Source organism: Mustela nigripes, chromosome 4 (assembly GCF_022355385.1).
Source record: "Mustela nigripes isolate SB6536 chromosome 4, MUSNIG.SB6536, whole genome shotgun sequence".
Classification (NCBI taxonomy): Eukaryota; Metazoa; Chordata; class Mammalia; order Carnivora; family Mustelidae; genus Mustela; species Mustela nigripes.
This window is the reverse complement of record NC_081560.1, coordinates 148,161,178-148,188,123: the sequence shown is the minus strand read 5'-3', so window position 1 is coordinate 148,188,123 and position 26,946 is coordinate 148,161,178. Positions and strand designations below refer to the sequence as shown.

General features: G+C 35.2%; 1 protein-coding gene, 1 non-coding gene and 2 pseudogenes across 7 annotated transcripts in view; 1 reads left to right on the top strand and 3 right to left on the bottom strand.

The window, feature by feature from the left end:
• The window catches only part of CCSER2 (coiled-coil serine rich protein 2), a 187,570-nt gene that overhangs the window by 99,903 nt on the left and 60,721 nt on the right, over positions 1-26,946 (bottom strand). For all 6 annotated transcript variants that reach the window (XR_009403943.1, XM_059397936.1, XM_059397935.1 and 3 more), the window contains one exon: positions 885-975. Coding sequence is in view for 5 of the 6 variants with exons in the window: in XM_059397936.1 (XP_059253919.1) it covers positions 885-975 (91 nt within the window). In the remaining variant the exon portion in view is untranslated. The remainder of the gene's footprint in view (positions 1-884; positions 976-26,946) is intronic.
• Positions 3,332-3,753, top strand: LOC132015269 (fatty acid-binding protein 5-like; annotated as a pseudogene).
• LOC132017049 (U6 spliceosomal RNA) lies at positions 13,987-14,093 on the bottom strand. The gene has a single exon (XR_009404131.1). It is a non-coding gene; the product is annotated as a U6 spliceosomal RNA (small nuclear RNA).
• On the bottom strand, positions 15,945-16,050 carry LOC132016976 (U4 spliceosomal RNA; annotated as a pseudogene).

The following is a 26,946-nucleotide window of genomic DNA, read 5'->3' as shown; positions in this document are numbered from 1 at the left end:
AGCACCAGAACAAATATCTGCCCTCTCCAAAATATCCCTGCATTTTTCTAGCATCATGTATAAAACTTCACCAGCTTCTTTGGTTCATCTCTCCCCAGGAGGCCTGCGAGACCAGACAAATGCAGAACTTCTGGAACCACTCCTCCTTCCAGAGAATTCCCATTTCAACCTTTGCCCCAGGGGCTTTTTTAGGCTAGTCTCTAATTCTAGATCAGTCCTTAAGATAGAAAATGCTATAAATATTAAGTCAGTGGGGACAAGAGTACCTAGGGCCCTCTTGCATATGGATTGTCTAAATCCTTACCCCAGCAGTTACTAGGATCCAGAAAGAAAGACAGATTGGGTTTGGGAGTTAAAAAAAAAAAAAAAGGCGGGGGAGAAATGATTTATTTAGAAAGTCTCCATTTTCCCAGAAATAATCTTTTTAAAATTTTCAGAATTGACCTTTTAAAAATATTTATCCTTAGTAACACTTATTTATCATAAGTTAAAACTTAGTGAATTTTACCACTATTTCACAAGTCAAGTGATATCTCTCTTTCTCTGAATGTGTTTCTTCTTAGAATCAAAATGAAACAAAGGGAATAAAAGTTGGATATGTACACAGGAGCAAAAAGGACAAATCCTACCTACTACTTACTTTATAATAGAGATATACAATTTCACTGGATCATACAGACATGTCTAAGACCAACAAAATCAAGGTTTGAAACATTTAAATAAGTTTGTAAATGAATCTAATTAATATCACTAAGGCTGATTCTCAGTCTGAAAGACTTCCTTCATTGAGATTAGGAAGTTTGTAAGTAACAAATATTAAATTGGCCCTAGACAAGCAGCTCAACTATATATGCCTCTGGAGTTTGAATATCATCGTCACTTACCATTTTCAAGAGGTGCATCCTCAGGCAGATCCACATCAAGCATAAGGTCATCGTCCTCAAGGTCACATGATTCAAGATTATTCAGAATATCCTGTGAATAAAAGCAGTAAAAAATGCTGTAATCTACCTTAAAAAATGGATGTAATCATTAGTTTTGAAAATATCACTTTATAATAGACTGAATTCACTCAATGTTTATGTTGTAAAAATAAATTTTTAAGATAAAAACTTTTTAATAAAAAAGATTCAGTTTACTTGTTAAACTATTCATAATATTCTTCTCCTACTCTTTCTCCCACAAAGAAATTTTTTAAATTCATTTTTAAAAACTTGCACAATACTCACTGCACAATATTGTTCTAAGTACTTTACAAATATTAATTCACTTATTCTAAGTACTTTACAAATATTAATTCACTTAACCTTCAAAATAACCCTATTTAACCCTGATTTAATGACTATTACAATTACTAGAAATTAATGTACAGAGAGCCAAAATAGGATGCAAACACATAAGGTCTACCTCCTGAGTCCATGCTTAAACCAATCTCCTTGATAACATGAACAATCAAAGATGGTAAAGAATCTCCCAAAATTTATTCACATTTGGTGTGAGAGGTTGTGTTTTATTATACATAGGGATTGGACCACTCATGTAAAATAACAAAAGTATTTAACTACATAATTATTTCATTTTCTTTCTTGTGTCAAACCCACCTACTCTTACCTTCAGCAGCACCACTACTACCCTTGTTTGGTTTGCCTTAATTTGTTTTTTCTATAAAAGACAAATATTTGGAGCACCTGGGTGGCTCAGTCATTAAGCATCTGCCTTTGGCTCAGGTCATGATCCCTGCATATCGGGCTCTCTGCTCTGAGAGAAGCAGGCTTCTCCCTCTCCCACTCCCCCTGCTTGTGGCCCCGCTATCTCTGTGTCTCTCTCTGTCAAAGAAATAAATAAATACAATCTTTTAAAAAATAAAAAATAAAAGACAAATAGTACTGGACTAGTGGACTAGTTAAACTGGTATAAGCAGCCACTCTGGGGTTCTATTTGCAATTTTACCGGCTCTCACCTATCCTGAGAAGAGTAATGTTTTGCTTTCAAAGACTCTTATTCTGAAGTCTAATTAGCAAAATAAAAACTAAGTTTAAAGTCAGGAACTCAGTTTGACTTGTAGTCTACTAGCTGATACTTCTAATCTAAGAACTAATTCAACTACAAGAACTTTCATTAGTATATATAAATGAAAAGACACAGAAATCCATAAATTTTTAAACAATTTAGAGATTACGAATTTGAAAAACTCTTATAGAAGGGGGATGTCGACTTTATTACAGATAATATGAATAAAATTAGAATTTATTTTCTATGTTGGGTATTCCATCCAAACCATTCCAATTTTGTGCTGTTTGCCTTCCTTCCAGAATGCATTGAGGACTAAAAGCAAATGGAATAATTGTTTCAGAAAAAGCAGAAATGAAGAAACACCTCTGGATAATTATTTAACCTTGACATAAAAAGGAATTATTTCACAGAACCTCTTTCCATCATGAAATACCTGCTGCCTTAATATATGTCTTCCTAAAAGCACCCCCCCCCAAATAAAAGGACATGGGAAAAAAAAAACTGGCAAAGGCCATAATAGACAATTTCCAAAATATAAAATAAACATCCAATAAATAAGATGTAGGAAAAAATGCTAACACCAATGGTGACTTAGCAAAATTGAAAAGAATCTAGTACTCATTAATAATGCAGATAGGATTAGATTCATAAACTTTCTGGCAACCAATTTGTCAAAATTTAACTAAAACCTTTTTAAAAAGACAAGTTCTTCCTTTGTCTTTTTAGCCCTCAGCAATAGATAAATGCAGAAAATGTATGTGTAGGTACTGTTACTGCAGCATTATTTAGAATGGCAAAAAAGGGGGCAACAGGGTGGCTCAGATGGTTAAGCGTCTGCCTTGGGGTTAGGTCACAATCCCAGGGTCCTGAAACAGAGTCCCATGTTGGGCTCCCTGCCCAGCAGGAAGCGTGCTTTTCCCTCTCCCACTCCCCCTGCTTGTGTTTCCTCTCTCTCTCTCTCTCATATGAAAAAAAAAAAAAAAAAAGAGAGAGAGAATGGCAAAAAAGTAGAAATGCCCAAGAACAAAAAAAGGCTAAACACCGGGGTGCCTGGGTGGCTCAGTGGGTTAAAGTCTGCCTTTGGCTCAGGTCATGATCCTGGGATCCAGCCCCGCATCTGGTTTTCTGTTCCGCCAGGAGCCTGTTTCCTCCTCTCTCTCTCTGCCTGCCTCTCTGCCTACTTGTGATCTCTGACTGTCAAATAAATAAATAAAATCTTTAAAAAATAATAATAATAATAATAATGAGCAAGCCACACTCCCGACGCCCCACGCTGTTCTGCTTGCTCGGCCTGCTTGCCCACTCACCTGTGCCCACCATGGCCACCATTCAGCAGCCAGTAGAAGATGGTGCTTAGTGGAGAGCAAAGGCTTTGGCGAATACATGAAGGAAGTAGGAGTGGGAAGTAGGAGTGGGAATGGCTCTGTGAAAAGTGGGTGCGGTGGCCAAACCAGATTGTATCATCTCTTCTGAGGACAAAAACCTCACCATAAAAACTGAGAGCACTTTGGGAAAACCTCACAGTTTTCATGTAACCTGGGAGAGAAGTCTGAAGAAACTACAGCTGATGGCAGAAAAACTCAGATGGTCTACAACTTCACAGATAGTGCATTGATACAACATTAGGAGTGGGACAGGAAGGAAAGTACAATCACAAGAAAATTGGAAAATGGGAAATTAGTGGTGGAATGCATAATGAACAATGTCATCTGTACTTGGGTCTGTGAAAAGGTAGAGTAAAAATTCCATCACCACTTTGGACAGGAATTAGCTGTGACGATGAACAAGCTCAGTTCAATGAGCAAATCTCCATACTGCTTTTTTTTTTTCCATTACTGTGTTCAGTTATCTTTAGCACAAACATTTTACATGCAACTATTTCAAAGTGTTGATTTAATTAGGATAATCCCTTTAGTTAGTAAATAAATGTGTTTGTACTAAAAAAAAAAATAATAATGAAAATATATTTATAGACAAGGAAAGATGTCAATTGGGTAGAAAAACAGATGGTTGTTTCTAATCTTTTGCTCTGACAAATGTTTTGACAAATCTCTGTAAGTCATAAGTAAATTAAAATAAATGAGTCTAACTGTCTATTAAGTTTATGATATTATGCTTAGAGAGAAACTATTGCAAGTGAGGAAAATTTTTCAAACTATTTTCAGTAGTTATATTATGGATGGTAGTACTGGCATCATTATTCTGGTTGTGCATACATGGATATAAATGAAAACAATTATATTAATGTTTGTTGAAAAGTGGATTCTCAAATTAGGTAAAAGAAAAAAAGGATGTAAAAAACAATAAAATTAAATTAAAAACCTATGTTCCTGAATGTAAGTGCAAAGTACTGGTATGAACACAAAATGTTTTTAACTTTAAATGAAAAAATACATTTTTTCCACTGAAAAGAACTAAATATTAAATTTAAAAAAAATAGGTCTATAAAACAGCATGTACAGAATTATCCATTTTATGGGGGAAAAAGAGAAAACACTGTATAATATGCAAAGAAAAAAGTTGAAAGGAAGCCAAAACATAGGTTATGGAGTTTTTCTTTTTTTTTGTTTTCGTTAGAGTACTTGCATTTTCTCATTTTCTGCATTAAGCACTGACTTATGTAGTTTTACTTAAAAAATCTTATCTCCTATAAAAACATTTGGCTGTCTGTGTACATGTATATATGTGTGAAACAAAATAATGTTGGGTGCCCCAAGCCAGCTCTGATAAATAAGGATGCAGCAAAGTATCAAAGGCAATAGAGAACATCGTTTTCTAGGTCCAGAGCAGGCTTTGGCTTGCTGAGACACAACTATCAGTAAAAGCACTGCCACACTACCAAAAACATGTTCAACTTTTAATAACTAGCTAAACCCTATATTTGTTTTGTGTGGTTTTCTGTAGGTTTCATTTTATAATGAAAGTGTTAAAAAATTAATCTTACAGAAGGAAAATTAGTCTGTTCCAATGAATGTAAACGTAACAGAATAATTATATCACTCTGAGAAGGTACTAAGAAAGCACAGTGGAAAAAGGAAGGAAAACCATCCATATTTATGCCTCAACTTAACACTCACCAATAAATCACTGCATATGATGTTTCATAAATTTATCTAGACACATGAGAAGATGATGTGTAGCATGGGGGCAGGGAAAAGAATTGTATATGTACAATATGACTTTATCTTTAATGCTGAAAAATACATCAGGATGGTGATAAGCCAAAGGATTATTATAATTTTCCATTATGTGATATAATATGGATTTATGCTCTTTATATTCTTTATTTTTCTGTAGTAAGCTTTTATAATATCCAAAACTTCATGTTGGAAAAAGTCTACCTTTCTTGACATCAGCAGAGAAGTTCAAACCACATAAACCTAGCCTGAGTATGGGAACCCATCAACCTGGTACATCCCTTAACCGCAATAAAAACCAGAGCTACCTGCCTCTCTTAACTTCACTCAAACTATTCTTGTCCACTTTGGGTACCTGCTCTGCTCTCCCCAGAAAGCATCATTACTTGAGTAATAAATTGTTTCATACCCTCTTAGTATACAGTATTCACATCTGAACAAATTTGTGGGGAGGGAATTTGACGCTGTCCCTCCATGTGGCAACTGAAAGACATACCCTCAATAACTCAACACATATAAAAACCAGAATGTAGAAGGCACAAGATATACCCACGTCTTTGTCTTTGACAAGAGTGTATCTAAACTATGATATTGCTGCCTTGGCATCCATTTTGTGTGGCCAAGGGACCTGTCCAGGCCTTGAACTGAAACTAGCCCCTCCCATGAGTTCATGCCCCTAGGTAATAATCCCAGCATCACAAGAAAATGTAAATTCCTGATAGGATTTCCCCAACAGCCCTTGTGAGCTGTAATTACCCTGCCTCCCAATGCCTTCCTCTTGCGCACCCCTTAAATAAACTCACTTGGCGTTATCAAAACCCTATTCTTTTCGGTTTCTACTGACCAATCCAGAATTAGTTCAGGAATCCCAAAGCACTCTAGTCATCAATCCTAATAAAGTCACATACCGCAGGACTTGTGACTTTCCTTACCTGCACTTTTATGGCCCCTCCAGGCATGCCAAATACTTCCTTCAATACCTATTAGTAATAAACTTCTCTATTGCAATTTCCTTTGTTCTCTTTTACTGAAGTAGGGTTCACCATCCAACACTCCAGGGCTCTACTTTACAAATGGTAATTGAACAAGGTTGCAAGAGCCCTCCAAGGGTACTTGTCTTCCCAGAAACAGTTTCTTTACAGTATGGTAATGGCTCAACTACCATGAAAGCACGATGGATGGATATCTAAGTCTTGGCATGTCAGAGAAAATCTAAAACAAAATCAAGTCAGAGAAAATCTAAAGAATAAACAAATATGGTCTCTAGAACATGGAAGAGGAAAATACCTTCTACATAAACAGTATGCTAAGGGCAAGGAATCAAAAAGCATAATCTACTCTAAATGCAAGTATAAAAAAATAAATTTATTTTTAAAAGACAAAAAGTAAATACTTAGACTTTGCAGGCCCACAGACAAAATCAGTATACTACATAGGTACTTACAGAATCATTTAAAGTATAATCACCTAAAATGTAAAAAAAACCTTTTTCAGGCTGTGAAAAAACAAGGTGGTTCGCCAGATGTAGCTGGCTTATATGACAGAGTTTACTGACCTGCTCAATGCAGATAAATGCAAGTAGTTTGTTAATACTTGTTATGGACTATTTGTATTTTCCCAAAGTTCTTATACTGAAGCCCTAGCCCACAATATGAGTCTATGTGGAGGTAGGGTCTCCAGGGGTAATTTGTTCTAGTCAGAGTCAGGATAGTGGGAACCCTATGATGGGATTAATGTCCTTATAAAGAAGAGAAAGAAATCGGAGCACACACTCTTTCTCTCCCACCATGTGAGTATATAGTAAAAAGGTGGCTATCTGGAAGCAAGGAAAGGGGTCTGTCTTCATCAGGGAATGAATCTGCCAACACGTTGATCTTGGACTTCCAGCCTCCAAAACTGAAATAAATGTCTGCTGTTTAAGCCACTCAGTCTACAGTGTTTTGTTATAGTAGCCCTAGGTGACTAAGACAACACTCAGAGAAGTAGATCTATACCATGAACAACTATTTAGGTCATATTAAGGCGTCTAGACTTTATGTCAATGAAAGAGGTATGACTGATAAGTTTTCACAAGTGGTAAATTGAAATTTACATTAAAGAAATATTCTGGTTGCTGTGTTCAAAATGAATTTAAATAGGAAATAAAAAGCAGTTTGTGGCTATTGCAGAAGCCATGTGACATGATGGTGGCCTGGCATTAATCAGTGTCAGTGAGAATGAAGGATAAGCAGTTACAAAACATACTGAGGAGTCAGGATCTATAAAACAAAATCTCACTGAGCAGTAAGGAAGGAGCCACAAATAACTCCTTGGTTCCTGGCTTGAGAAACGCATGGATAATTCCTATTCACTGAAATAAAGTATAAAAAAAAAGAAAACCAAAACCGGTAAGAGCTAAAAGAATTAATACCTAATTTTAGAACCTGGTAATTTTGATATGTTTGCTGCATCTTTGGAAGACATGTTCAGCAGGGGACAATATATGTGAGATGGGCAAGAGATTTGAGGTGTGGGTCTCAGCACCTCAGAGATGACATACAAAGCCGAATAAGGAGTTGAAGACTGGATTCTAACATCTGTCTTAAACAATGTTCCCTTATTCATCTTTATAGGAGATCTATGCTTCTCAGAGTTATATCAGAGATATTACTGAGACCTTTCAGTAAGGAAGCAGGCAAAAGAGAGGAAGTAAAAAAAAATTTGATCTATTGTAATTTTTCTCTACCAGCTTAGAAATCTGTCATCTACACAGGTAAGAATTATTATAGAAAGGAAAAAAAAAAAAAAAAAACATGCAGCATGGAGACTGGTTAACGTGGGAAAGAGTTTCTGTTCCATATTTGTTATGCCAGGATCCCCTAACTGGCGAGCCAGGACTTCTTGACAGCCAACATCCACATGTACCTGTTTAAGTTGGGAGATCATCTAATAAGACCATTAGCTGGGAGTATGACAAAAAAAACCTTAAATCTGTATATTCTGGCTCCCAGAGGTTTCCCACAAGCCTCATTGGAATTAAAACTCTGAATACTTATTAGCAGAATCATCATAGAATTTCCTTGACCTCTGAGAATACTTTTCCATCAAATACAGCAAGCTGGTAGGCCAGTTCTTTCTTCCATGCATCCCTCTTTCACTAATAAATTGAAGAAAGCCTTCACGTTTCTGACAAATGAACAGCACTATCTATTTTAATTATCATGCAGTAAAATTATCTTTTTCTTATTGTACAGTTTATGAATTTTAAAATACATATTATTTTGTGTAAGCACCAATACACTTAGGACAAAAATAGTCTCTTCACCTGAAAAAATCTTCCTTGTACTATCCAGCTATAGTTACACCCACCACCCACTCATATCCCCAACAATGATCCATTCTCCAACACTACAGCTATGTCTTTTAAGAATGTCATATAAATGGAATCAGAGTTTGCAACCCTTTTAGACTGGCTTCCTACACTCAACAGAATACCTTTAAGATTCACCTAAGTCGAGGCACCTGGGTTTCTCAGACAGTTAAGTGTCTATTATTTGGCTTAGGTCATAATCCCAGAGTCCTGGGATTGAGTCCCGCACTCAGTTCCTTGCTTGGCGGAGAACCTACTTTTCCCTTGCCTCCTGCTCCCCCTGGTTGTACTTCACCTCCCTCTCTCTCTCTCTATCTCTCTGTCTCTCTCTCTGACAAATAAATAAATAAAATCTTAAAAAAAAAAAAGAAAAAAAGAATCACCTAAGTCACTGAATATATCAATAATTCATTACATTTTATTGTTGAGTGGTATTCCTTTGCATGGATGTACCAGTTTGTGTATCCATGTACTCACTGAAGGACATTTTTGGGGTTTTCCAGTTTCTAGCTGTTATAAATAAAACTATGACAAACATTCATGCACAGGTTTTTGTGTGAATATAAACTTCCATGCCCAGGAGTAGTGGGACTGCTGGGTGACACAGTAAATATGTTTAAATTCTTAAGAAACTTCTAAGCCATTTCTGAGTTGCTGTATGGTTCTGCACTCTAGTTGTCAGTGAGACTGGCCTTTTCCATATGGCCCTCTATAGCCTGACTGCAAATCTGAAGAGAGTAGATCTCGTTCCCAAATTAGAACCTCAGTACCTGTTTCCAAAAAGCTCAGCGAAGACCTTATTCCAAAAAATTGTGTTTCTCTGTTCTAACCTGTCTGGGGTTACCTGAGTGACAAAATGTATGTGTTTGTTTTGCCTAGTTTGGAATTCACACAGTGTAGAAAAGTAATGGGCATTGCTCAAAACCACTGGGAGACAGACAATCCACAATCATCCTGGAACAAAATATTACAGTTGATAAACATAAATGAATAGTGAAGCCACAAAAAAAAAAAGTCCACAGTAGGATGCATTCTCAGTAAAGCCATAAGAGCACCCAAAGCTTTCAACTCTACATGATCTCTAGGCTCAGAAAAAGTAGTAAGTGAAGGTTAAGGCAGAGTTGTAAATCATCAAGCTATGCACTGAAGGAGTACCCAAAAAAGGAGCCAACATGCAAAGATGAAAAGATAACAAGTTTTTTTTAAATTTTGACTTTGAGAATTTTTTACTCTCCTGCTTTGAATTCTTCCTTCTTTCTCTGTCACCCTCCCTTCCTCTTTCCCTCCTTCCCTTCTCTCTTACTCTCACTCTCCTTCTCTCCTCCTTTTGTCTCTTTTGTTTATTTTTGGCATTTAAGGAAATCCCTGCCTAAAACACAGCTAAAGTAATACAAATTTCTCAGACTAAACATGATGAGCAAAAAGACTTTACAAAAATAGTTTTAAAAAATTACTTAAAAAGCAAACACCTAGAGCCTATAAGCAAGTAACAAAACAAACCCTAAGGAGAGTGCAGAATATGATTTCCAGTATTGCCACATTAAAATATTCAAAATGTCTATTTTTCAATAAAAACTTAGGGTCATGCAAAGAAAGTATCATCCAGTTACAGAAAAAGAAAAAGTAATAACAGAAATGATCCCTGATGAAGCTCAAACAATTGAACTTTGTCTATTGACAGCCTTTAAAACAACTGTCTTTGATATATTCAAAGAACTCAAGAAAACCATAAGCAAAGAATATTTAAACAAGTACAGAACATGGGTAAAGAAGCAATATAAAAAACAAACAAATTCTGCAGTTAAAGTATGACAAATGAAAAATTCACTAAAACTCCTGAGTATACATCCACAATAACTGAAAGCAGGATCTCAAAGAGATATATATACACCCACATTCACTGCAGTATTATAAGTCAAGAGGTGGAAACAATCCAAATGTCCATCAAAAGATGAATGGGTAAATGTGGTATATACATATAATGCATTATTATTCTCCTTTAAAAAGAAGAAAAGCTTATGACATGCAACAACACAGATGAACCTTGAGGACACTTTGCTAAGTGACATAGGCCAGTCACAAAATGACAATACTGCATGATTCCACATATATGAAGTATCTAGAATAGTCAAACTCATAGACACAGAAAGTAAAATAGTGGTTATTAGGGACTGGGAAGAGAGGGAAAAGGAGAAAAGGAACCTCACTGAATACAGAGGTTCAATTATGCAAGATAAAAAAGTTCTAAAGATCTGTTCTACAACAATAGTTAATGCTACTGAACTATACTTTAAAATAGCTGAAATGGTAAATTTTATGTAATTTTTTACAATTAAAAATTAAGAAAAAAAAACAATTAAGAGTTAACACTTAAGAATTAAGAAATGATATAGTTGTGAACCCACATTTTCACCTACCTACTTGATGCCAGTATTGTGATAAGCGTTTCAAATACATTATCTTGATTTGGTCCTCATGAAAAAAAAAAAATCACAAGACTTTCAATAACAGATTTGAACAAAGAGAAGAAAGAATCAACAAATCTGAAGATTTGTCCATTGCAATTATTCAGGCTACATAGAAGAAAGAAAAACAATAAAATAAATAAAATTTATTTTATAAACAAAAGGCCTGACCAGAACCACGATTAGATACCACTTCATACCAGTCAGAATGGCTAAAATTAACAAGTCAGAAAACAACAGATGTTGGCCAGGATGCAGAGAAATGGGAACCTTCTTACACTCAGGTGGGAATGCAAACTGGTGTAGCCACTCTAGAAAATAGTATGGAGGTTCCTCAAAAACTTAAAAACAGAACTACCCTACAACCCAGCAATTGCACTAACAGGTATTTATCCAAAGGATACAAACACAGTGACTTGAAGGAGCACATATACCCCAATATTTATAGCAACAATGTCCACAACAGTCAAAATATATAAAGAGCCCAGATTGACAGATGAATGGATAAAGATGATGTGGTAAATATGTATAATAATACACACACACACACACACACACACACACACACACACATATATATATATATATATATATATATATATTACTCAGCCATCAAAAAGAATGAAGTCTTGCCATTTGCAATGATGGAGATGGAACTAGAGGTTATTATGCTAAGCAAAATTAAGTCAGAGAAAGAAAAATACTGTATGATTTAACTTATATGTGGAACTTAAACAAAACAGATAAAGGGGAAGGGAAGGAAAAATAAAATAAGATAAAAACAGACAGGGAGGCAAACCATAAGAGACTCTTAACATAGGAAACCGAGGCTTGCTGGAGGAGAGGTAGGTAGAAGGATGCAATAACTGGCTGATGGGCATCAAGGAAGGCACTTGATAGAATAAGCACTGGGTGTTATATGCAACTGATAATGAATCACTAAGTTCCACCCCTGAAATAATACCCTATATGTTAACTTAACTGAATTGAAATAAAAAAATTTGTTAAAAGCCTGTCAAGGTATTCCAACATATGCATGATTAAAAACTTCAGAAAAAGAATGAAAAACAGGGACGCCTGGGTGGCTCAGTTGGTTAAGCGGATGCCTTCGGCTCAGGTCATGATCCCAGCGTCCTGGGATCGAGTCCTACATTGGGCTCCTTGCTCAGCAGGAGCCTGCTCCTCCCTCTGCCTCTGCCTGCCTCTCTGTCTGCATGTGCTCGCTAGCTCTCTCTCCCTCTATCCCTGACAAATAAATAAATAAAATCTTAAAAAAAAAAAAAGAATGAAAAACAGGCAGAAAGAATATCTGAAAAAATAATAGACAAAAATTTCTCAAATTTGAAAAAAGATAAGGATTTACACATTGAAGAAACAAACTGAATTACAAGAAGAATAAATGCAGACAGCATACCAATTTGAATTATATTCAAATTGTCAAAAGCCAAAGAAAAGATGTAAAGCACCAAGAGAAAAGCAAGGCACTGTATGCTAGGGATCCACAGTAAGATGAAAAGCCAAGTTCTCATCACAAAGCATGGAGGCCAGAAGCCTATGGGATTACCTGTTTAAATTAAAGCACTAAAAGAACACTCAACCAAGAATTCTCTATCCAGGAAAACTACCCTTCAAAAATAAAGGAGAAATTAAGAGATTACCAAATAAAAACAAAACCAAAAAACTGAGATTATAACTAGTGAACTTGCCTTATAAAAAATTCTAAGGGGATTCATTCAAACACAAATACATAAAAAAAAGAATTATATGTTAATGTGTGCACAATGTATTAAGATGTAATTCATGACAATAACATGAAAAAAAGGAAAAAATTGTATAGAAACAGAGTTTTTGTATACAACTGAAGCTAAGTTTGTATCAATCCAAACTATGTTGTAAATTCAGGATTTTCATTGTAATTCCTAGGTAACCAAAAAAATATTTTAGATATAAACATTTGAAAAATTAGACAAGAATCAGAATGGTATATTGCAAAAAATCAATTAAATTCAAAAAAGCAGCAAGTGAAGAAATAAGAAAAAGTATAAGACATGCACAAAAAATAGCAAAATGAGATAATGAAATCATTCCTTATCAAATCATATCCTTATCTGTGACTACTATAAATGGAAATAGGTCAAATATCACAAATGGCAGAGTGGTTTAAAAAAAAAATCAAACTATATAGTAACCTTAGACTCACACTGCATCCAAAGACACATATATGTTAAAAGTAAACATGCAAACAGGAACCAGAAGATAGCTGGGTGGCCACACTAGTAGCAGACAAAATACTTTAAGTCAAAAATTATTATAAGAAACAACAAAGGATATTATATATTGATAACAGGTGAATTAACCAGAAGATATAACAATTATAGACATGTGCATACCAATCAACAGAGCAAAATATATGCAGCAAAGACTGACAAATTTGAAGGAAGAAATAAAGAGAGGTCTACAGTAATACCTGGAAATGTCAATATTATGCTTTCAATAATGAACAGATTATCTGGATAGAAGATTGTTATGGAAATAGAGAACTTGAACAATACTATAAACCAATTGGACCTGTAAGATAAGTATACCTATAGGTACAAACACAGATACATGATATTTAAGTATATACAACACATAATATAGATTTATATTTATAAATATTATATTACATAAATATATAATTGCATAATATATAAACATAAATATATGATCACATTTATATTACACATTACATGTTATATATAAAAATACAAACATATATGTACACATATACACACAAAATAAAAAAATTTACCCCACAAAAGCAGCACGTACATTTCTCTTATGTGCCTGGGGCATATTCTCCAAGATATAACATGTTATTCACAAAATAATTCTCAACAATAAACTGAAATCACAAGAAAATCTTCTTGGTCCAAATGTAATGAAATTACAAATCATAACAGAAAAGACCTGGAAAATTCACATATATGGAAACTGAACAATGCATTTTTAAAGAACTTTGCAATAGTTTTATATTTTTAATAAAAATATGGAATGCTTCACAAATTTGCATGTCATCCTTGCCTGCGAGCTATGTTGATCTTGCCCAAATTGTTTCAATTTTAGTATATGTGCTGCTGAAGTTAGAACTGAACAACACATTCTTAATCAACTGATCAAAGAAAAACCACAGGAAAAATCAGAAAATAGAGAAAAATCAGAGCAAAAATACAACATACCAGAGAACTTATAAAATGGAGCAAAAACTGTATTCAGAGTGAAATTTTTTGCAGCAAATGCCTATCTTAAAAAGAGAAGAAAAATCTAAAACCCAATAATCTAACTACAGCTTATGGAACCAGAAAAATAACAGAAAACTAAACCTCAAAGTTAACAGAGGAAAATAAAATAAAGATCATGCAGAAAAAAAATACAATAGAAAACAGCAAAACAGAAAAACTAATGAAACCAAAAGCTGGTGATATATTTATCACAAATATGACAAACCATTAACTATACTGACAAAGAAAAAAAGAAAGACAAAACTATAAAATAACTAAAATCAGAAGCAAAAATGGGGACATTACTACCAATGTTACTAAAACAAAAAGGATTTTAAGAGAGTATTATGAAAAATCTGAGCAACAGTACACAAATTAGACAATTAAGATAGATGGACAAATTTGTAGATGCATAGAAATTACCAAAATGACTCAAGGAAAAAAATAGAAAATCTGGACAAACTTAAAACAAGAGACATGATCAGTAATCCACAAACTTCCCCCCACAACAACAACAACAACAACAACAAACTCTACCATATCAGATGGCTTAACTGGTGAACTCTGCCAAAAATTTAAAGAATTAGCATCATTCCTTTCCAAACTCTTCAAAAAAATACAACACTTCCTAACTCATTCTATGAACCCAAAATTACCCTGATACAAATGCCAAACACTACAAGAAAAGAAAACTACAAACCAATATCCTTTTGATATGGATATAAAGATATAATATACTAATAAATTCAACCAATCAGCATAATAAAAAGATTATACAACTGGGAGTTATCCCAGGAATACAAAGATAATTCCACATGTAAAAATCAATGTAATATACTGCATTTATAGAAGGAAAGAAAATAACCACATCACCTCAATTAATACAGAAATAGCATTCAACAGAATTCATCATCTTTTCATAACAAAAATATTCAGAAAAGTAGAAATATAGAGGAACTTTCTCAACATGATAAAGGACCTTTATAAAAAACCGACACCTAATACTCGCTAGAAAAAGACTGAAAGTTTATTTCCCTAAAATCAGAAGCAAAACAAGGATGTACACTTTCACCATTGCTATTCAACAATGTACTGGAGGTTCTAGCCAGACAATTAAACAAGAAAATTAAATAAAGAAGCATTTGAATTGGTAAAGAAGTAAACTATTTTTTTTCACAGATAACATGATTTTACTTTTTCAATACTGTTTTGACATTTGGGGCACCATAGGATGATACATATATATATGTATCATCCCAAAGAATCCACAAAAGAACTATGGAGCTAATAATAAACTCAGGAAAGTAGCGAGGTTAAAATATAAACACTGAAAATTCAGTTACTTTTTTTCTATACACCAAAAGGAACAATAAAAATTTTTAAGAAAAACAATTCCATTAACAATGGCATCCAAAAAAAAAGTCTAGAATAAATTTAACCAAGGAGATAAAAGACTTATATGCTGAAAAGTACAAAATATTGCTGAAAGAAACTAAAAAAGACCTAGATAAATGAAAAGACACTTTGTGTTCATAAACTATAAGAATTAATGTTGTTAAAATGTCTACTAGTCAAAGTAATCTATATTTTCAATGAAACCTTTCAATATTTGAATGGCCTTTGTTGTAGAAATGAAAAAAAAGATTCTAAAATTCAAATGAAAGTGTGAGGCACCTCAAATACCAAGAGCACTGAAAAAGTACAACATACTTGGAAGACTCATACTTCTTGGTTTCAAAACTTATCTTTGTGATGAAATGATCAATTAGCAATAATCACGCCTCAGATAAACCTAATTGGTTACGATACTGCCACTGCACAAAGCTTGTGATGAAATAATCAAAAACATGTGATTACATATTACTACAGTATTCAAAACAGTACACTACTGACAAACTGACAGACATACAGATCCACAGAACAGGACTGAAAGAACCGAAATAAATGTATACATCTCTGGCCAACTGATTTTTGACAAGAGTGCCGCTATCACTTTCAACTTAAAGGATGATCAGAATCATGGCCTTTTTTCATTTATATCCCTATTCACCCACTCCTCTTCCCAAATAGGATTAATCTGAGTGAGTCTTACATATCATCATTATTTAGTGATATAATAATGCAATATAAAATATTCCTGCTCAGTGGAGAGCCTGCTTCTCCCTCTCACTCTGCTGCTCCCCTTGCTTGTGCTATCTCTGTCAAATAAATAAATAAAAACTTAAAAAAAAAGAATAAACAGATCAATGGAACAAAACAAGGCTCAGAAGTAGACCCACACAAGTATATTCAACTAACTCGGACAAAGGGGAAGGAGAGAGAGTTCAACGTAGTAGAAAAGACAATCTTTTCATAGTGCTGCAACTCTTAGACAAAATTATATGCAAAAAAAAAAAAATTAACACAAATGCAAGTATTAAACATAAATTAACTCAAAATGGATCATAGACCAAAATGTGAAGTATAAGATTATAAAACTTTATTTTAAAGATTTTATTTATTTATTTGACACAGAGAGAGAGAAGGAGAGAGCATGGCGGGGGGGAGGGAGGTGCAGCAGGCAGAGGGAGAGGGAGAAGCAAGCTTCCTGGCTGAACAGGGAGCCTGATGCAGGGCTTGATCCCAGGACCCTGGGATAATGACCTGAGCCAAAGGCAGATGCTTAACCGACTAAGCCATCCAGGTTAGCCAAGATTATAAAACTTCTTAAAGTAGAAAACCTACATGACCTTGGGTTTAATAATGATTTGTTAATTATAATACCAATAGCATTATCTTTGAAAGAAAACACTGATAATTTGGAATTTATTTAAAACTTCTGCTCTGTGCACTGGGTATTATATGCAAATAATGAATCATGGAACATTACATCAAAAACTAATGATGTACTTGTATGATGACTAACATAACATAATTTTTAAAAAAGCTTCTGGGAGCACCTGGGTGGCTCAGTGGGTTAAAGCCTCTGCCTTCGGCTCGTGTCATGATCCCAGTGTCCTGGGATCAAGCCCGCATCGGGCTCTCTGCTTAGCAGGGAGCCTGCTTCCTCCTCTCTCTCTTTCTGCCTGTCTCTCTGCCTACTTGTGATCTCTGCCTGTCAAATAAATAAATAAAATCTTAAAAAAAAAAAAAAAGAGTTACAGATTAGTACTTTAAAAAAAAAAAAAGCTTCTACTCTGTGAAATACGCTTTTAAAAGAATGAAAAGACAAGGCACAGACTAGGAGAAAATACTGTAGAACACTATATCTGATTAAAAAATTTATATGCAAAATATACAATAAGAAAACAAATCAATTAAAAAATGGGCAATAGATCTAAAGTGACGCTTCACCAAAGACATACAGATGACAAGCATATGAAAAGATGCTCAACATTATTAGGGAATTGCAAATTTAAAAACAATGAGATACCACTGTACACCTAATAAAATGTCTAAAATCCAAAACAATGACAATACCATCTGCTGGTAAGAATGCAGAGCAACTGGAACTCTCACTCACTGTTAGTGGGAATGCAAAATGGTACAAGGACTTTGCAGAATAATTTGGCAGTTTTTTTTGAACAAGGCTTTTAACATAGCCTTACACATGGGTGAACAACTCCACTCTTTGATATTTTCCCATATGATTTAAAGAAACATCTATTCACAGAAATACCTGTATATGGATATTTATGGCAGCTTTACTGATAATAGCCAAAAACGGGAAGCAACCAAAATTTCCTTTGATAGATGAATGGGTAAACGAACCATGGTACATCCAAAGTAATATTATTTCCCAATTTAAAAAATGAGGTATCAAGTCACAAAAAGACATGGATGAATCTCAAATGCATATTGCTAAATGAAAGAAGCCAGTATGAAAAAGCTATATACTGTATGATTTTAATTATATAGCATTCTTTAGAAGGCAAAACTATAGAGATATATCGGTGTTTGCTGGGGGCTCACTGGGGAAACCAATAAATAGATGAAGTATAGGGAACATTTCAAGATGGTGAAACTACTCTTTATGACACTGTAATGGTGAATACAAAACATTAAGCATTTATTGAAATCCACTAAACTTCGCAGCACAAAGAGTAAATTTAATGAATGCAAATTTGTTTAAAAAGCTTTTAGGAAATCAGGGTCCTTGGAGGGAGTGCAGAATGTGTCAAAAGTCTAAATGTATTTATTATACATGTATGAAACAAACTCACTGAAGAGGATGAGTGGTACAAGGTGATGACCTAAGTAACTTCAGAAATGAAAGGAGTCTAAGACTAAAGGCTAAGAAATTCTATAAGCAATGTATTCTAGTTGATAAAGGTGCTTCCTATTGAGGTACAATTAATAATGCTGAAATGACTATAAATATATACTGGAATTGAACAATTACATAAATAAATGTCTGATAAAAAGCAGTTTTCTTCCTCTTAGAGTGGGAGACTACAAACAAACAAGGGGAAAAAGCAAAATGATGCATTTGGTAATGGGTTAGAATTGGACACATCAATATGTGAACTCATGTTTAGCTCAAAATATAAATGGTTACATATAGAAATATTTACAGATACGTGTATATACACAGGTTATATACACACATATATGTGTATATACACACAAATATCTCCTCTTTCAGCTGACAAAATCTAGAACCAAAACCCTGGCTGCCACACACCACTAACACACTTTTCCAATTAGAAAGTAAGGCTTTTCAGGGTACCTGGGTGGTTTAGTTGGTTGAGTGTCCCGACTCTTGATTTAGGCTCAGGTCATGATCGCAGGGTCATGAGATCAAGCCCCACATTGGGCTCCACACTCAGCAGAGTCTACTTGAGATTCTCTGCCTCTCTCTCTGCCCCTCCCCCTACTCATGCACACATTGTCTCTCTAAAATAAATAAATCTTAAAAAAAAAAACAAAAAACAAAAGTAAGACTCTTTGGAGAAGGGGGCTGATTCTAAGACTGAGGCAGAAAATACACAAAATGAGTCTAGAGCATCGTACAATGCCAGAAAAATTTAAAAAAAAAAGGTACCCAAAACCAAAATAACAACAACAAAATACAATGATAGGGTTATGGATTAGAACCAAAAATATAAAATATGTTAGGTCCATACTGATATAAAGAAATGATGGAATAAATAAATGAGGAATAAGACAAACCCCTTTCCATCTTGCATGAGAAATCCAAATAATTTATACAGAGATACCCTACTTAATGAGGTGGGTTATAACTAGCTATTCCTTAAGTGTGGGATGCCCAAAGTGGTATTTCCCAAGAGTACAGTACAGAAAGAGAGAAGAAAAGGAAAACTTTGCTGTGGAGAAACCTGAGAAACACTATCTCAAGCCAGGGTCAACAGCAACAATGATAAGTCATACTGACAGTATGTATCCTTGCTATGATGTGATGAGAATGCACTTTAACTCTGTGGTCTTCTGCTCAGTCCAATCATAAGGAAAGCATGAAACAAATCCCAGTTGGGAAACATTCTAGAAAATATGACTAGGAGTACTCTTCAAAACTGCCAAGGCCATCGAAATCAAGGAAAGTCCAAGACACCATCACGGCCAAGAAAAGTCTAAGACATGACGACTACTTATAATACAGTATGCTGTATGGAATCCTAGAACAGAAGAAGGGGAAAACTGAGAATATCTAAATAATATGGACTCTAAGTAATAAGATACCAATATTGGTTCATTATTGTGGCAAATATGCTATATTAATGTAATATACTAATAATAGGGGAAACTGGATGTGGGGATAGATAGGTACACTTTATACTACCTTTGCAATAATTCTGTGATTCTAAAACTCAAAACTGATGAATTACTGAACTCTACATGTGAAATTAATCCTGTACTATATGTTGGCTAATTGAATTTAAATAAAAAAAATCTAAAACTCAAAAGTTTACTAAAAATTGAACACTTACTAGGATCTTAATAATATTAAGAAATGACTTAATTTTTTAGAGGTACAGAAATGAAATTTAGTTATGTCTGAACAAGAGTCCTTACCTATAAGCAAAACATTGAGAAATAAATAATTTTTAAGGCATAGTGAAATAGCTACATATAAATGTACAACTGTACATTTACATATTAAAACGTTATGGGTGTGTGGGTGGCTCAGTCAGTTAAGCATCTGCCTTTGGCTCAGGTCATAATCTCAGGGTTCTGGGATCCAGGCCTGTGTCAGGCTCCCTGTCCAGCAGGAAGTCAGCTTCTCCCTCTCCCTCTGCCTCTTCCCCCTTGCTCATGCTCTTTTTCTCTGTATCTCTCTCTCTCTAATAAATAAATAAATATTTTATATTACATTATTATATCACATAAATCATGATGGTATGTAAGACTCACTCAAATTAATCCTATTTGGGAAAAGGAGTGTGTGAATAGGGATATAAATGAAAAAAGGCGATGATTCTGATCATCCTTTAATAACTGGTATAGTGAACCACCTTGATTCTTCTCTCTAGGTTTGAATAGGTATGAAATTTTCTATAAAAAATTAAGTAACTGCCTGATTTAAAAACTTAACAGAAAGGGCCAGATGATAGACTCTAAGAAATCTCTCAGAAAGACAAAGGACATAATAATATTAATAATAATAGTAAAAGAAGAATGAACAGAAATAGAAAAATAGGAGAGAATAGAAGCTGATAAGCTCATGTGAGACATAACAACTATTAGAAATTCTAGGAATAGGGCACAGAAACGATAGAAGGGATAAAATAATTTAAAAAAAGAAAAGAAAAATTTCCAGATTTGAAAAGGATAATGGATCAAATTCCTCATTTTAGAAGGCTTCAAAAATTTTTGTTTGATTATCTCATAGATACCTAAAACATAGTGAGTAAAAATAAATACAGACTAACACTCAGCCCCAGTAACTTCCAATCCAGAATTCTTCCTTATCTCTCACTCCCATTGAGTGAGATTGAAAAATCCCTGCTCACAGAAATTTCAGAAATTTCAGCATTGCTATAAGACTCTACCTGAGTCTTAAAGGCTGAGGCAGTTAGTCTAACCACAAAGAAAACTCAAATAGCCAGATGCGATGACAGTGACCAAGTTTAAATAAGCTTATAAAATATCACTACAATACAAACATTTTACAGAAGAAATTTCCTTAAAATAGAGCTTGTTCCCAGACCAAGAGAACAGAACAAGGCTCTTCCGACACTACACAAATCCTTTACAAAGAATACCCTATGACACAAAAATCTTAAAAAAAAAAAAAAAAAAAATGGGGGCACCTGGGTGGCTCAGTGGGTTAAAGCCTTTGCCTTCAGCTCAGGTCATGATCCCAGGGGCCCGGCATCAAGCCCCATATCAGGCTCTCTGCTCTGCGGGGTGTCTGCTTCCTCCTCTCTCTCTCTCTGCCTGCCTCTTTGCCTACTTGTAATTTCTCTCTCTCTCTGTCAAATAAATTTTTTTAAAAATCTTAAAAAAAAAAATTAAATGACCATTCATCACTGCATTCCCTGTGAATTATGTAACTAGAAAAAGAAGACTTTGTCTATATCTCAATGCTTTATAAATTTCTCTTTTGCTCTCAAGAAACACTCATCTTAGATTTTCCTGCATTCTTCCCAGGAACAAACCTACTTTAATACCCAGAACACCTTACAAAAATAAACACAGTATATAAGGTCACAAATCTAAGAGCTCCAGAAGAAGAAATGACTACTCACTGTTTCATTTAGGGATCTCCATGCTGAAATTATTATTTCTCACAAAATATTTTAAGAATTCTACTGCAGTAAAAAATAGGAATTTCAGAGAAAAGAAATAATTTTCCTGATAAAGAGAAAATGCCTGGTATAATCCCTGTGAATATGTTAGGTTACACAGCAAAAGAGGAATTAAGGTTGCAGGTGGAATGACGGCTGCTACTCAGCTGACCTTAAAATAGGGATTTTATCCTGGATTATCCAGGTGGGCCCACTATAATTACTCTTTAGAGTACAAGAGGGAGGCAGCAGAGAGGCAGAGAAGGATGGTCAAAGAGATGTAGTGTTGCTGGGTTTAACGACAGAGGAAGTAGAGAGGTGGTCATAATTTAAGGGCAGCTGCTTGAAACTGGAAAAAGGGGGTGGGGAGGATTCTCCCCTAGAGCGTCCAAAAAGAATACAGCCCTGCTGACACCTTGATTTTTAGACCACTGAGACCTGTATCTGACTTCTCACCTTTAGAACTATAAGATAATAAACATGGGATGTTTTAAGGTACTAGGTTTGTGGTAATTTGTTAAAACAGCAAAAGAAATCAAATATATTGTTTTTTTAAATTCTATAATAAGACTTATTTCTGTTTCTTCTGTTTTAATTCCAATTCTACTCCTATTGCCTGAAAACTTTACAGTTTAAGTATCTATTCCCTTATTTCTAGGATATTTCTCAGTGGGACTGAGAGAAAGGCCAACACATAAGCAAGAGAGAAAGGCCAGCACATAAGCTGAAAAGGAAGCAGAGAAGAGTCAGTGTGTGACCATGTGTGGAACTTCTACTGGAGGTAGGTTTGTCTCTGCCCTGCCAGTCCTGTAATACGTTGTAGCTTCAGCAAAAAACCCAAGTCAAGTTCTGCTTGACTTGACTTAGACCTTTTTTTCTTTTTTTCAGGTTTAAAAATAAAGATATTTAGGGCTGCCTAGGTGGCTCAGTTGGTTAAGCAACTGCCTTCGGCTCAGGTCATGATCCCGGAGTCCCAGGATGGAGCCCCACATTGGGCCCCCCCGCTCATGGGGAGTCTACTTCTCCCTCTGATCTTCTCTCATTCTCTCTCTCACTCTCTTTTTCTACAAAAAATTCTTTAAAAAATAAAATAAAATAAAGGTATTTTTTTTTTAAATTAGAAACATCTGCAGTACCCCCACTGCAAGTGAGACTGGTTTCACAAATTTAGTTTGACAAGTTATTAAAGAAAGAAACAAATAGAAAAAGAAACACAAAACAACAAAAACAAATTTCAGAGGGAAAATCAAATCTATAATTGGTACAACATGCTATCTAAAATACCCAATTTTGAAAGAAATAAGAAAGACTGGTCCATATTTTAGGAGAATAATTGTCCATAGAATTTGGAAGTTTCTAAATGTTCTCATATGTTGCTTAATAAACAATAGACAAATACTTCAAAACAGCTACTATATTAAAAAAAAAGTAAAGGAAAGCACACTTTTAAAAAAATTAAGGGAAGTATGTAAACAATAGAGATAAATTCCATGCAAATTTTAGGATTATTTGCTCCAGCTCTTTGAAAAATACCAGTGGAATTTTGATCAGAATGGCATTAAAGGTATAGATTGCTCTAGGCAATATAGACATTCTAACAATGTTTATTCTTCCGATCCAAGAGCATGAAATGATCTTCCATCTTTTTGTGTCTTCTTCAATTTCTTTCATGAGTATTCTGTAGTTCCTAGAGTACAGATCCTTTACCTCTTTGGTTAAGTTTATTCCCAGGTATTTTATGGTTCTTGGTGCTATAGTAAGTGCAATCAATTCTCTAATTTCCCTTTCTGTATTTTTATTGTTAGTGTATAAGAAAGCCACTGATTTCTGTACATTGACTGTATCCTGCCACGTACTGAATTGCTGTATGAGTTCTAGTAGTTTGGGGTGGAGTCTTTTGGGTTTTACATATAAAGTATCATGTCATCTGCGAAGAGAGAGAGTTTGACTTCTTCACTGCTAATTTGGATACCTTTTATTTCTCTTTGTTGTCTGATTGCTGTTGCTAGGACTTCTAATACTATGTTGAACAAGAGTGGTGAGAGTGGCATCCTTGTCATGTTCCTGATCTCAACGGGAAGGCTGTGAGCTTTTTCCCATTGAGGATGATATTTGTTGTGGGTCTTTCATAGATAAATTTTATGAAGCTCAGGAATGCTCCCTCTATCCCTATACTTGAAGCGTTTTAATCAGGAATGGACGCTGGATTTTGTCAAATGTTTTTTCTGCATCAATTGAGAAGACCATGGATATTTGCAAATGACAGTACAGACAAAAGGTTGATATCCATGATCTATAAAGAACTTCTCAAACTCAACACACACAAAACAGATAATCATATCAAAAAATGGGCAGAAGATATGAACAGACACTTCTCCAAAGACATACAAATGGCTATCAGACACATGAAAAAATGTTCCTCATCACTAACCATCAGGGAGATTAAAATTAAAACCACACTGAGATAACCACCTTATACCAGTTATAATGGCCAAAATTAGCAAGACAGGAAACAAAGTGTGTTAGAGAGGATGTGGAGTAAGGGGAACCCTTTTACACTGTTGGTGGGAATGCAAGTTGGTGCAGCCTCTTTGGAGAAGAGTGTGGAGATTCCTCAAGAAATTAAAAATAGAACTTCCCTATGACCCTGCAATTGCACTCCTGGGTATTTACCCCAAAGATACAGATGTCGTGAAAAGAAGGACCATCTGTACCCCAATGTTTATAGCAGCAATGGCCACCGTTGCCAAACTATGAGCACAAAGAGAAGAGTTCCCCAAAGCCATTGGCTCAGAGAAGGAGAGGGGGTGAATCTCCTGTATTTGCAACCAGTGGGTCTCAGAAACTGGAGTTTCAAAGATCCCCAGACTTGGCTGTGATAGAGACCTGGGGACACTGCCCTACTCCTGAGCAGAAGCAAGCAAATGATCCCAGGCAGGCTGCATAAACTGAGGACTACCTAAGGGGCACAGGGAAAGACAGTTCGTACTTTTTGGAGCACATCTGTGAGAGATGGCATTGTCTCTCCACAGACAAAAGAACCAGCGGGTACCATTTCCCTCTCCTGCCCCTCGGCATAAACCAAATTCAGTAAACAACACAGAACCGATACTGGCTATGTAACCTGCTTACACCAAGTCTGCCCCACTTTGTTCCACTGGTATGGCTTTTCTCAGGCAAGCTGGCTACAACTATAATGGACCCCTCCCCCAGAAGACCAGCACAAACCCTGCATGCGCCACACCTACAGACCATAAAGCTTGCAAAGCTTCAATTCTAGTGGAAAGAGAATAGGGTCTCTTTTAGTAAGCAGACAAAAACACACCTAATTAACACTCACTACACTGTGGTCAAGTTCCAAACACCCCACAGAGGCAAGGAAAAATTCTGCAGAATTTCTCCTTGACTTAGACCTTTCAAAAATTTCCTTTAGCCTATACAGGTTTCAGATGAGTATTTTAGCCACATTGATTATAATGGCAGGTAGCAGATTTCAGTTAACATGTATGCTTGTTGAGAATTTAGCTGAACTATTCCATCATATTGCTGCCTCAGCATACATTTTTGGCCAAGCTGCCTGCAAAAGCCTTAAACTGACACTAATCCCTTGTACAAGCACAAGCCCTAGATAAGAGTCCATGGTCACAAGCAAATGTAAGTTCCTTGCTTCCCAACACCTGCCCCTTATGTAGCCCTTAGGAAAAACCCCTGTGAAGCTTCCCAAAACCCTTGCTCTTTATGGTCTGACCGGACAATCCATCTTAGCCCAGGAGCCCCAAAGCATTCCACCCACAGACCTTAATAAATGCATGTGCCCCAGTTCCTCTCTCTTTCTGCATGTACCCTGCCTTGACCTTCTGTGTGGTACCTCAAGACAAGGGGTATACTTCCTCCAGGGCCGGTGAGTAGTAAATTTCTTTTATCTTTGTTTCTCTTATGGTCTTTTGGCTCACCATCCAGTACCCTGGGGGCTCTACTTAAAAATGTTGATTTAACCAAATCATAACAATGTTTAGTAAATTGAAATGCCAAATGCATTGGTGATTTAGTGTAGTACCCTTGTAGGATGATGGGAAAATGACTGTATTTAATGCCTCCAACTCCTTCAGTAGTCTGAATTTCCTTCTTTGAGATTCAATTTTCTGTCCTTAAAACCAGTCAAGTTACAGTTCATCAGCGACTGCCCATTTTAGCTGAGCATCAGACTTATTGCACATTACGTCAAATGGAGCTTAATATGCTCTTTTCTAGGCCTAAAGTCAATGTCCACCCTCTTTCTTGGCCAATTGGTTAACTTTGTATTCATTCTTTGAAACTCAACTCAGACATCACTTCCTCTTCAAAACCTTACACACACACACACACACACAGTTAACCTTTCCTTCTGCATTATTGAGACCACATGCATACTAATCATAGCATGCATATCACTTATAAAATTAAAGTATGATCATTTATAATCTATCTGCCAATCATACTAGACTTTGTATTCATTAAGGACAAAGACAGCCTTATCCATATCAGTATCTTTAGCACTCAACAGTATGTCTGCAACATAGTAGAAGCTCCATACATAATTACTAAATTAAACTTCAGATTGTAATAAGCAACCTATAAGACATACAGTGAAGAAAATATTGAATTTAAAGGGTCACCACAACTATATTTTATAAATTTAAACTTGTTTTCAAATATAAAATTTACATTAATAGTCAAAAAAGAACCTACTATAATAATTGTATGCAAATGGAAGATTTACTAGTTAGGCAAAAAAATATATAAATTAAAAAAAAATTAGTTTTCTCATCTCATTTTGTCCCCTTATCTTAAAAACAAGAACAAAAACAAAAACCGAGTTGGATTAAAACCTTCTATGTGTTCAAGTTCTGTATTCTATATCACAGCATAGCTGAAAGTATCAGTATCAGTGTGAAATTTTCATTTACCTATATTAAGACGGTCTCAACTTTCTGTAAGCAGTCCCTCCACTATGAC